Source organism: Triticum aestivum, chromosome 1D (genome assembly GCF_018294505.1).
Source record: "Triticum aestivum cultivar Chinese Spring chromosome 1D, IWGSC CS RefSeq v2.1, whole genome shotgun sequence".
Taxonomy (NCBI): domain Eukaryota; kingdom Viridiplantae; phylum Streptophyta; class Magnoliopsida; order Poales; family Poaceae; genus Triticum; species Triticum aestivum.
In genome coordinates, this window is record NC_057796.1 from 334,935,800 (window position 1) to 334,948,581 (window position 12,782).

General features: G+C 48.9%; 1 protein-coding gene across 9 annotated transcripts; it reads left to right on the plus strand.

Moving 5' to 3' along the window:
* Window positions 1-7,585: 7,585 nt before the first annotated feature.
* LOC123181863 (uncharacterized) lies at window positions 7,586-12,169 on the plus strand. 9 transcript variants are annotated; one of them, XR_006491913.1, is made up of 4 exons: window positions 7,587-8,327; window positions 8,621-8,700; window positions 8,783-8,908; window positions 9,104-12,136. XR_006491913.1 is itself a non-coding variant. In XM_044594259.1 (3 exons), exons 1-3 carry the CDS (start codon window positions 7,862-7,864, stop codon window positions 9,115-9,117), a joined length of 606 nt encoding a protein of 201 aa, XP_044450194.1. In that variant the 5' UTR covers window positions 7,593-7,861; the 3' UTR covers window positions 9,118-12,133. The 9 variants fall into 9 exon arrangements, 2 of the variants coding, with proteins under 2 accessions (XP_044450194.1, XP_044450195.1); XR_006491912.1 differs by having other exon boundaries at window positions 7,586-8,908; window positions 9,104-9,137; window positions 9,228-12,134; XR_006491915.1 differs by lacking the exons at window positions 8,621-8,700; window positions 8,783-8,908 and having other exon boundaries at window positions 7,590-8,327; window positions 9,104-9,137; window positions 9,228-12,134.
* The last annotated feature ends 613 nt before the right edge of the window (window positions 12,170-12,782 follow it).

Here is a 12,782-nt window from a genome sequence, read left to right on the forward strand (position 1 = left end):
CCAGCCTGTTTAAAAACCCAACAATCTCTGTTGGTATGATTGGCTTGTTTATCTGGAGTGCCATGTATCTGGCACGGACGATCGAGTATGCGGTCCAGGCTGGATGGCCCCTCACTATTCCTTTTGTAGGGCTTCTTCCGTTGGCCGGACTTGGAGCCGCTGAATCCGGCGTTAACTGTGGTGTCATCGGTGTTATCACCATTGTTTCGGCGTTTTTGCCTATTGCGCCGGAGCTTGCCGGTGCTGTTCTTGGCCTCGGAGGGGCCTGCCTCGCTGGCTGTGTTTTTGCTACGAGCTAGCCAACTGTCCTCACCCGTGCAAAAGCGGGTCATGAGTGCTGTGAGGGCTGCCATGGTTTTCTGCTTTTCTTGGCCAAGGTGGCATGCTAGCCATTCGTCACGGATGCTGTGTTTAAAGGCTGCTGGAGCTTCGGCATCCGGACAGTCAACGATCTGATTCTTTTTTGTTAGGAACCTAGTCCAGAATTTTCTGGCTGATTCTCCAGGTTGTTGAACTATGTGGCTTAAGTCATCGGCATCGGGTGGCCAGACATATGTACCTTGGAAGTTGTCAAGGAAGGCTTCTTCCAAGTCCTCCCAGCTGCCGATAGAGTTTTCAGGCAGGCTATTTAGCTAGTGTCGAGCTGGCCCTTTGAGCTTTAGTGGGAGGTATTTGATGGCATGGAGGTCGTCTTCGCGGGCCATGTGGATGTGGAGAATAAAGTCCTCAATCCATACTGCGGGATCAGTTGTTCCGTCGTATGATTCAATATTGACAGGCCTAAACCCCTCGGGGAATTCGTGATCCAGTACTTCATCTGTGAAGCAGAGAGGGTGTGCGGCGCCTCTATATTGGGCCGCGTCACGGCGCACCTCCGATGAAGTCCGTCTACGGTTATCGGCCCGGGTGTGACTAGGTTTGTCATGTCCGAATAGGTAGCCGTCATCTTGAGTCGGGAGGCATCCTCGCGATCTGTAGATTGATCTGGTATGTCCTGCTCTGCTGTCCAGATCCTGCCGAAGGTCATATGCATGGTCCCGAGTTGTTTTGTCCCTGTTTTTACGAGGCGGTGGGGCGGGCTGTTGTTCGGCCTGAGTTGCCGTTTTATCCCGACCACGGGGTGGTCGGTCCGCCGCCCTATCCCGGCCACGTGGTAGTCGGTCCTCATTGTGCGAGGGAGGTATGGGATCTGGTGCCTCCTCATCAAATTGAGGTAGCAGTCTGCGCTTTGGGTAACTCTTGGCTGGGCGCTTGAGGCCGTATTCTTTGGCTGCCAGGACATCGGTCCATCTGTCGATGAGTAGGTCTTGATCGACTTGGAGCTGCTGCTGCTTTTTCTTTAGGCTTCTGGCAGTAGCTATTAGCTGGCGCTTGAAGCGCTCCTGCTCTAGGGGTGCCTCAGGCATGATGAAATCCTCGCTGCTGAGGCTCTCCTCATCTTCGGAGACTGGACGATAACTATCATCATCCGGGTCATTGGGCATGGCCTGTTTATCAGGGTTATCTTGCCCGTTGTCTTGTTCCTCCTGTTCGGATGCAGCTCCAACAGGGTCTTCATTGTTTTCGGCGCCGCCCGGAGTACTATTTTCTCCGGTGCCAGTGTTGCCATCTTTTGAGCTACGAGGCTTAGAACGGCATTTAGGGCGCCGGCGCTTGGACTGTGTCTCAGAAGGTTTATTCGCAACTGGATCCCCTTTGTCATCGTCGCTAGCTTTTTTAGGTGTGTCGACCATGTACACATCGTACGAAGAGGTGGCCGTCCAACGTCCAGTAAATGGCGGGTCCTGGCCTTGCTCCTTGTCGGCATCGTCGTCCATACCGTCGATGTCTTCGGAGCCGTAATCAAGCACGTCGGTTAAGTCGCCGACGGTGGCTATGAAGTGGGTGGCGGGTGGGAAGCAAAATTCCCCGTCATCAGCCTCTAGCTCGAACCGAACATAGTCCGGCTGTGAGTCCTTCTCCAAGGACAAATTCTTGAGAGTTTAGCACATCACCCAAAGGTGAGTGCTGGAAGATGTCTATGGCGCTAAATTCAAAAATCGATAACCGATCCAGCTCGGTGTCCGCAGGCGTACCCGGTCCAGAACTTATAACCGGAGATGAGTCCGGAGTTCCATTGAAGCGAATACTGCGGGGTGTCGAGTCCGTGTGCGGCTCCAACACCGCGGACTCTGCGGCCTCGGATGGTACGATATGCTCCGGTTCTAAGGCCGTTGCAGCAACAGGAGCCATCTCCTAGATGTGATCCGATGACAGATTTAAGTCATGTTCATCGGGGCGAGGGGGAGCGATCGCCGCGGTCTCTAATCCGTTGAAGATCAAGTCTCCACGGATATCCGCGACGTAGTTCAAGCTTCCAAATCTGACCTGGTGGCCAGGGGCATAGCTATCGATCTGCTCCAGATGGCCAAGCAAGTTGGCCCGCAGTACGAAGCCGCCGAATACGAAAATCTGTCTGGGGAGGAAGGTTTCTCCTTGGACAGCGTCACTATAGATGCTCGGAGGGGCCATCGAACCTCTCGTTGACGGCACAGTGGAACTCTCAATGAAAGCACCAATGTCGGTGTCAAAACCGGCGGATCTCGGGTAGGGGGTCCCGAACTATGCGTCTAGGATCAATGGTAGCAGGAACGGGGGACACGATGTTTACCCAGGTTCGGGCCCTCTCTATGGAGGTAATACCCTACTTCCTGCTTGATTGATCTTGATGAATATGAGTATTACAAGAGTTGATCTACCACGAGATCGTAATGGCTAAACCCTAAAAGTCTAGCCTATATGACTATGGTAATGAGTGAATCCTTTTCGGACTAACCCCTCCGTTTTATATAGACACCGGGGGGATCTAGGGTTACATAGAGTCGGTTACATAAGAAGGAATCTTCATAGTTCGGTCACCAAGCTTGCCTTCCACGCCAAGGAGAGTCCAATCTGGACACGGGTACGGTCTTCGGCCTTCATGTCTTCACAGCCCATCAGTCCGGCCCAATGGATAACAGGCCGGACACCCGAGGACCCCTTAGTCCAGGACTCCCTCAGTTAGCAATTTTAGAATCAGTTTTAGCTAGATGAATTAGATTAATGTCAAATTGTTAGAAAAATTTAGAATTTGCATATAGAATTTTAGTTATCACAATCCAATCATTTAAAAAATGTTACTTTTTGCGGGCATATAGTATTTGTTCTCAACGATGCCCGGCCCGCATCCTCGCCGTCGACCCGTTCGCGACGACGTCCGGCTGACCCATGTCCGGGATTGGGCTCCGCCAGGCTGGCACTGGGAGGTGCTACCTGCAGGGGCGCACCGCTTGGTGAGGAACCCGGCCTCGGGTCCCGTCGTCGACCCTGATCTCCTTTGGTGGCGTTTGCGTGGGCCACATTCGGTGCAGAGGGAGCCGGCCCTGCCGGAGGTGGTGCGTTGCCATGTCAGGGAGGAGGACGAGCACGTCCATCGCTACATGGCTGCTATGGACGTCAGGTTCTCCAGTACCTGGCAGGTTCTTTGGGCAGATGACCAGAGATATGATCCTGTGATGGTTCCTTCTCTTTGGGTGTCCACCGCCCACGCCCTAGGAACCTCGAGTGGCCTAGATTCTTCTATAGTATTCGATCTTTATTAGCTACCTAACCGGTGATGTATTCGATATATAATATTCGAGATGATGTATTCGAGATTATATATATTATTAGAGACGATGTATTCGAGATTATATATTATTAGAGATGATGTATTCAAGATTATATATTATTCGAGACGATGTATTCGAGATTATATATTATTCGAGACGATGTATTCGAGATTATATATTATTCGAGACAATGTATTTGAGATTATATATTATTCGAGACGATGCATATTATGTACTATATATTAAGGCCTAGAAGCAAGGCACGCGGACTTGGCACTCAAATTCCAGCGGCAGCAGCAGCATATCGACTCACTTAGCCAGGAAAGGGGGTCTCAGCAGCGGCAGCAGCTAGCGGATGATCCAACATTGGATAGCACCGTCCCATCCATGCCGAGAAGCAGCGTTGGTTCCGCCCCGGACGACGCACTGCTGGATAGATACCATGTGGATGACATCATAGAGAACACTAACTGTGAGCTACACTTCAAAATGAAGAACATATCCATGAAGGTGGCGGACGCCGTTGTTTTTACAAATCCCCCCGAAGCAACCTTCCATTGCAACCCGATTCCAGCGGGCTATGCTCGTGTCTTGGTTGATGAGGTGGTGGACCAATATTCGGGGCTAGAGCCTGACATTCCTGGAGGTGACGACGAGCACACACTGGGAGAGGCCATACATCGTATCATCCTATGGAGAAAGGATTGCATCATCTTTCGAAGGCCACCGACACCGCGTCAGCCGACTCCTCCTCGAAGTCCGCCACCGAGTCAGCAGATTCCCCCTCCTCCAAGTCCACGAACGCGTGAGCCGACTCCTCCTCGAAGTCCACCACCGTGTCAGCAGACTCCCGCTCCTCCAAGTCCACGAACGCGTGAGCCGACTCCTCCTCGAAGTCCGCCACCGTGTCAGCAGACTCCCGCTCCTCCAAGTCCACCAATGCGTGAGCAGACTCCTGCTCCAACTCAGCCACGTCAGCCGTCTCCGCCGCCTCAGCAATCGCAGAAGAGAGCCGCCGCAGCTATGGTGCGTAGCGGTACGAGTCGAGGTAGTACAGGAGGTACAGGCGGAGGCAAGCGATATAAATATGGTCCAAGCCTCACTCCTCTTCCTCAAAGGCCTTACGACAAGGCCGAGGAGCAAAACGCAGCCATAGTGCAGGCCCAACTGGACGCCCATTTTGGACCGAAACCGGCACCGCCGCCAAGGGAGAAAGTGCCTGAGGAAAAGATTGACCACTTCATTCGTATGGCTAGACCACCAGCTCCCAAGCCCGTTGACTCAGACTATGAGCGCCAAATCAGGAAGGCACATCGAGCACGACTACAGAAGGAAGCGAGCTCGAGCTCGAGCCAACAAGCAGCTGGCAAAAAATGCGGGAAACCGTTCCCGAGCTGGGAGAACAGGCGGCGCAATCGATCCCCCCGCTTGTTGTGCCAACAACACATGAGAGTACTCGCACCCTATATTATTGTGGGCAAACCGTTCCCCAGCTGAACAATCTGATAATAACCGAGGAGCATATAAGCCAGGCTAAAATACTCAATAGCAGTGTTGGACAACTCCTCGAGATCGAGCCCATGTCTCCGCTTAGAGAGGAGAAAATAAAACGGAAATATGTCCGGGGCCAACCTTTGGTCGAGCCCGAGGAGGTCAAGAACCTCCCAACGAGAATGTATGAATTGCATCAGTGGTACATGAACATTACCAAGAGTTCCAATCGAGAGTCCCTCATGGTGAAAGTCAAGGAAGAGCATTTCTTCCATAAGCTAGCTCTGTCCGTTGAGTATTCAGAACTATTTCAGTTATTCAATCAAGATGCACTCGACAAATCTCTCGTCAGTTGCTATTGTCTGTAAGTGATTTCTTTCTGTAATTTAAGTCTCAAGCTAGCTTTAGTGCTCATTGATCGATCATTACCTGTAATTATCCTCACTATATTCTTTTCTGTGGTATTATGCAGGATGAAGATCTATGAAATGAAAAAAGCTGGACGCTATGGCATTGGGTTCATTGACCCAAATACCGTTAATGAATACACATGGAAATTGGAATGCTATAGACAAGATGTAGAGAATAAAATGCTAGAGTTCTTGAAGTGCCTCAATACCAATGAAGATATACTACTTCCTTACAACTTCCTGTGAGTCACACTGTCTTGTACTACAAATTCTGTTTTTGCTTACTAGCTAGCTAGATGTTAATAATTAAGTGTATAGGGTTTAGGGTAGTTGATTAGTGTTATGCACACGCCCGCTTAATTAAGACATGCAAACGTGTGTGCATGCAGTTACCACTGGATCTTGTTAGACATTAAAGTTGAAGAAGGAAAAGTTGAAGTACTGGACTCACTACTTAAAAAAGAAAGTGACTACACCATCTTGAAGGGGATAGTCAACAGGTAATTTCAATCATTATTAACTATATCTCGGCCTATTTAGTTCGTCATTTCCTGATATGAACTATTTAATAACCCCTTTATTAATTTTCTTTGCCGGCGGGCAGGGCTTGGGCAAAGTTCATCAAGGTGACTCCAGGCAAATGGCCAGAAAAGTTGTTTTGGTATCGACCCAAGGTAAGTAATTAAGTAGTACTAGCTAGCTAGCTACCATCTCTTTAATTCTTGTTTCAATACCATTAATTAATTATCATGCTTGATTAATTATTACCTGATTAAATTCAATTTTCGTAAAGGCCCTCAAGCAGGCGCTGGGGACTGATGTGTGTGCATTCTATGTTTGCGAGAACATTCGCATGATGGCGTCCGAAAGGAGCAAATCTGATAGACAGCGGGTACGTTTGACAGAACACTATTCATAATTTTTACATGATTATCGATATCTAGTCACACAATTAATACACATGCATGCATATTGATCTCCTTCTTAACAGTTCAAAGACATGCGGGAGAAGCTCCTACCAACGGAGCGCATATGAGCACTTCAAGAGGAAATAACGGGATTTTTGCTTGACCAGGTCATAGATCCCAAAGGAGAATACTATTACCCGCTACCGCCCCATGAACCACTTGTCATCGTGCTCCGAAGGCACCAATGCAACATGTAGGAGAAATTGTATATATATACACACATGCATGTGTATGTGTGAATAATGGTGGTTGTGAGACATTCGATATATATATATATATATATATAAAAATTCTATATATATATATATATATATATATATGCATAACGTGTACAATATGTAGTTATCGTAAAATACCAGCAAACAAAAAAATATTAAATGGAAAACACAAAATTAAAGAAAAAATAAAAAATAAAACCAAAACCCCCTCAAATATTGTAGTCCCGGTTGGTGTTACCAACCGGTACTAAAGGGCTTCCCGTCCCCGGCGCTGGCTCGTGCCACGTGGGTGCACTTTAGTGCCGGTTCGTGCCGAACCGGTACTAAAGGGGGGGACCTTTAGTCCCCACTCTTTAGTGCCGGTTGTGGAACCAGCACTAAAGGCCCTTACGGACCGGTGATACAGCCCGGTTTTGCACTAGTGGGTGAAAACGGAACTGGATTTCGACGCTTGAATCAAAAGTTATGATTTTTAAGAATTTTTGAACCCCCAATAAATACACGTGACGGCAAGATCTAGGCTAATTTAACAACATCACGTGGGGAAGATGGTGAAAGGAACCAGGATGCTTCCTTTTCTAAAAACGTACGTGAAGAGACCAGTTGCTTTTTTTATATATGATAAAAGCGTTGGATCATACGAGCAGGCGCACGAGCGCTAGCTAACCCACGTCCATATCTAAAAGAAACTATTGGCCTGGGGCGCGCAGCCCATTCCTTAACCCTCGAGTTGGGCCTCAGAACGTTGAAAAGAAGCAAATCATGCCTGAGTTTCTTTTTCTATACTACTATTAAACAAGCAAACATTTTCTTCTCTAAACACCCCCAGCTAATGTACACACAACAAATCAAAGCAATTATAGCCTCACGATCAGACTCACTTATTTAGATCTAACTGTTAACATAACAACTAACCTCGTCAACAGTACGTTTAGCAATTTTGAGGTGCGGACGAAAACTCTGCCATGAGCGAGCGGACGTTAAAAAAAAGGCTCGCTGGGCAACCACGTAATCCCACCCTCAATTAACGCTAACTTCCTATCTAATCTCACCCGAGCGAGCGGGACGGGGGGCATGCCCGGCGGGTAGTCCGCCTCAGAAGTCCACGCCACAGGGAGCGCAGGATAACCACAGTCGCCGTTGCCATGGCTGGCAAGAGCATCGAGGCTGCTTCCTCTCCGTTCAGGACGCTGGTCTGGCGTCGGGCCGGAACAAGGTGTCGTTCTTTCTGTGCCGCGCGCCGTCCGTTCTTGGCGCGAGAGGGCTACGCCGCCGTCGCAGTTGGCCGTGTTGACGGAGACAACGAGGGCGCCGCCAAGTCCATGCGCCGCCTCGGCCCCAGTAGCTTGGAGTCTAAAGGGATCGTGCCGTTCCATGGTGCAGACCCTGCGCCGTCGTCCTTGGCCGCGCGGGGCTGCAGATCGCACCGACGGCCAGAGGCGACCACCCGTGCGGCTGCGTTCAAAGGCGCTGTGCACAGGGAGATGGCCAGCCTCCCAGAGAGGAAGACACCGATCAGAATCGACATGATTTTCTTACCATGGTGTAATCTTGAGCACGCAAAGGCGCTGTGCACAGGAGATGGCTGGCCTCCCGGAGAGGATGACACTGGTAAGAATCGACATGATTTTCTTATACCTTATTCAAACCAAGACTCTTGTGCATCGATATTGCTTGATGGATTCATATCTTGTGTATTCATACCTAGACTGTACGTTCAGAACCTACAGTTGTTTGTTGAATCTTTTGACTCAGACATCAATAATGCTTGTTTGCCACACCAACGTGAGTTCCCGGATGACACCGAGTAGGATGCATAATTTCCATTGGTTTCATTGTGTTCTTTCCAAAGAAATCTGAACATTTTTAGCTGGTTCCTAACTTTCACGACATCCTTTTGTAAGGTACTGAACTACTTGCCATTAGCTGTTGGTGATGTGGATTCAAACAGTCCACAATTATTTTGCTGAGTTTGGATAAAATTGTACGTATGATTTGTATTTTTTTCATGTTTGTAATATGCTTGGGACAGTCCGTATTATTCACAACATGGCTTACATATGCAGGATTAGTGGCAATATTTTACTCTCAGAAAATAAATGTTTATTATTGGATAATGTACTTAGAATTATTTGCAACACGCCAATGCGGGCGAATAGTTTTGTACTATCAACTGCAACAAGATGTTCCGGGTATCTACATCCTCCCCTTCATTACTACTCCGTACTATATAGTCCTATCAATGGGAAAATGAAGTGCAGAAAAGTCTGCAACAAGATATACTCTGTTATCTACCTTGTTATTTCAGTAATTGAATTCACGGGCTAATGAAGTCTGATAATTTTTCTTGCGTGGACATCAAATCTTCACTTCGATTTTGACTACAGGACTGACGACTTAAAGACCATAACCCAAATTTAGGTTCGGTTTTGCTTTCTCAGTTCAATAGAGTGGCCCAAAGAACTGATTTTGAAATTTACACTACAACCTGAGCTCTAAGAGTGTTTGCAGGTCATTGTTCAGACTGCAACAGTTTCGACATCATTATCTGCAATTAGATTTGATTTGGTGTGTCGCGGGGAAGAGGAGGCAGCGGCGCCGGTACGTAGCAGACTGGACTGAAGGCGGAGCATCAGAGTACTCTGATCTACCAGAGTGTCCGATTGATGCTGCCCACTGCTCTTGATATATCAAGTAAACAGTTCGCTCGGAGTGATTTAAATTTAGTCTTCACGAACGGCGGCCCGGCCGTCCTCCCCAGGGCGGCTCGGGCGGCGACCCCTCCCCCCGGCCGAAACCCCCCTCCCGCTACTCCCTCCCGCCGCCGCCAAAAGCTCCTGCCGGGCAAAGCCCGCTCAGATCTGGCGGCGGCGGGGCGTCATTCTTTGCGCAGAGCGCCCCACGAGCCGGGGAGCTCTGTGTGGCGCGGGCGGCGCGGCGTGACTCCGACGCGCGTCACTTCTTCGAGCGCGGTGGCCGGGGACGGTGGGGGTGGGTGCGCTTGCGGCTCCCTCCCGCTGGCCTCCCTCGAACCGGCGACTCCCCGCTGCGTTGGCGCCCGGTGCTTCGGGGGCGTCGGGGATCTGCTGGTTTTGGTTGGGGGTCCGGCGGAGGTGCTCTGTGAGGCGCGGGGTGGTGGTGCTCGCCCCTTGCCTGGGCGACGTGCCTGCCGGCCGCGGATTTGGCTCCGATCCGATTGGGGGCGGGCGGGGCATGTTGGATCCTGCCGGATCTGGCCTGCGGTGGACCGGATCCGGTCATGTGTGGCGGCGGGGCTGCAGTGGCCCTTCTCTGTGGCAATGTGCAGGGGGCAGTGCTCCACGACCTGTCAATGCTTCTAGGAGGTGGTATTCTCACTTGGGCGAAAGCTCTGCTCCTGCCGGAGCCGGCGACGGCGACGCCTGCGGGCGCCGTGTACCTCTGTGGAGGCGGCGCTGTCATGGTGAGTGCTCCTCCGAAAACCTGGGGAAACCCATGTTTCAGGTTCTCCTGGAACAGGTGATGGCGGCGCATTTTGTGTCGCATCCCTTCTTGAAGGCATCATCTAGGTTCGGCTTGGTTCGTCTATGTGGGGGCTGCTCGCTGTGGGTTCGATGGTGGTGGTGGTGCGGCCAATTTGGGGTCGACGGTGGTGTGTGCCTTGTTGGTGAGAAGGTGGTGCTCTGTCTGCGAGATCGTGGCTCAGCCATGCGCCGGATTGGGTTTGATTTTCATCCGAAGCCGGGTTAGCAGGGTCGTTATCCTACTCAATGGATCTCCTCGTTCCCATATGGCACCTCTACCTCTGCGGGGTGCTGTTGGGTGGCAACCAGCCGGCCAACGTTCAAGGCTCTTCTCCTTGCTTGGTCGGATGAAGGTGTAAGTTGAGGTCCTCCTCCTTGCTGGTTGTGCTGATGATATTTGGAATGGCGGTCGGTGGTGTTGGTGCGTCCGGCTTCGGATCTTCGAAAGGCCTTCTTCTGTGCCCTTTCCTCGGCGGGTCTTCCGGAGGTTCGGCTGGATGTGTGCGTGCGTGTGTGTGTGTGTGTGTTTTTTGGTTGTGTCTCCTCTTGTTTCCCCCGTGTATTCTGGTTCACTTGAACCTATCTTGTATGGAGCTGCGAGGCTTCTAGGCAAATTCGATGGAATATATTCAGGTGGTTGAGGGGGGCCCCTCCTCCCCTGGTGAAAATTAAAAAAAAAAATATCAGGTAAACACAGATAATGATTATTGCAGCCATGAACCTGTTGAGTCTATATTTCATCCCATCTTCATGCACGTGGTAGTCCCGCCTTTGCAGGGCCTTGATATATTTGCAATGGATTAAGCAAAGGGCCTCTGTTGATTCACTCGTGTTCTCATTTGAAACTATTTGAGATGTGAATCTTGAATTTTATGTTCTTATAATTTCTTAGCAGATTGATTAGGACTGATTTGGTTTCTATTTTGTTTGGGCAAGTGGAACAGCTTGCGAAGCTTTACACTAATTCACGGACTCACTATGTAGCAATTAAAGGGTGATTGATAGTTCCAACTTTTACTGTTATAACTTCGGTTATTACCTTTTCCAATATATGCATATTTAATATTTCTCTCTGCACATCATTTAAGCAGGTGGTTCCATTTGAGACATTTAGGAAGAGTACGGTCTTTTCAGATTTTAATTGATATCTATATTGTTTCTTTCATATAATGGGCAAGTGTGGAAACCAATGCTAATAGAAGGCATGCATTGCACATGTATTGTCTTATTAACCGTGCACATTTTGGAGCATGATAATTGTCAAATGGATTGTCTAACAATACTGAGGAGACCTGCATGTCTGTCTAGATTCTTAATATGGAACCAATAGATGATGGATGGCCATTTTTTGCAACATCTGACTGAGGAATAATGGTACAATTGATAAGACAAGGGCTGGACTTCCCTCCGCAACAATCTTCTTTGCTCAAGTAATTCAAGGTATGTTTCATTGACTTCCTGAACATGACACAACACCATGCTATTAATTTGTATATATCTGATCCTCATGGCACAGTCCTATTTTTCATGAATAATTCAGTCATATATTGATGCATATATACTGTGACTGGGCAACTGCACGTTCAACATTCCAATAGGCCAATTTATGGAAACCTGGCAATTTCAGATGTCTATGATCATCATTATGTAGACGTGCGTTGCACGTGCACACTTACTAGTAACGAGAAAGGAACGAACCGGCGTGGACGAGCCCTACCCTGCCGAGCCGCCGCCGACCGCCGCCATGTCTCGTTCGCACTGCCAGGCGGCCAGCCCCGTGCGGCAGCTGGCAGTACTCCCCTTGCCATATCCTGCGGCAGGCCCTCTCCTTCGACAAGGCGGCATGCTGCCCGGGGTTAACATTTGAGAAAGCATAGGCTTTCCTATACCCCCTTATCTAGCCACTCATTTTTGCATCGTGATTCATGCGAGTATATTTGTCTTTTTTGTTTCTCCCATATATAACAACATATGAACTTCAAACTTGACAGCTCAACAAAACATTCTTACTAGAATGTGGGAAAAAACTTTTAGAATTTTTCATGCAATATAAATAGTAAAAAGTACATTTTTTAATATAAAAAAATCTAATTTCGTATATTTATGTTTAACAAAAAAATCTAAAAGTTTTTTCTCACATTCTAGTTAGAACGTTTTGGTGTCTTGCAAAGTTTGAAGTTCATATGTTGTTTTATTTTGAAGAAACAAAAAATAGAAAATCTAATGTACAAAGTTAGTTGTCTAGCACGGATCTTAAAGCAATGTTGGAGGGTAAGGATAAGGGGTGTCCAGAAACCTGAGCTGTAAAAATCCGCGTCCTGCTGCCCGGCGAGGCGGTGACCCGGTTCGCCCAGTCCAGCGGTGCCCGTCCAGGTCTCGAGAAGCAACCGCGGCGGCCGGCGCCGGCGCCCTTCAGCATTCCGCCTCAGCGGCTCACACACACAAAGGGTTATCCCCGTCTCCAGCTCTCCCAGATTCCAACTTCTCTTGCTAGATGTCACAGTTTGATGCCTTGATTGAAACATGACCATAGTTCTTAATGCTTTCCCCTTTATATGTTGTT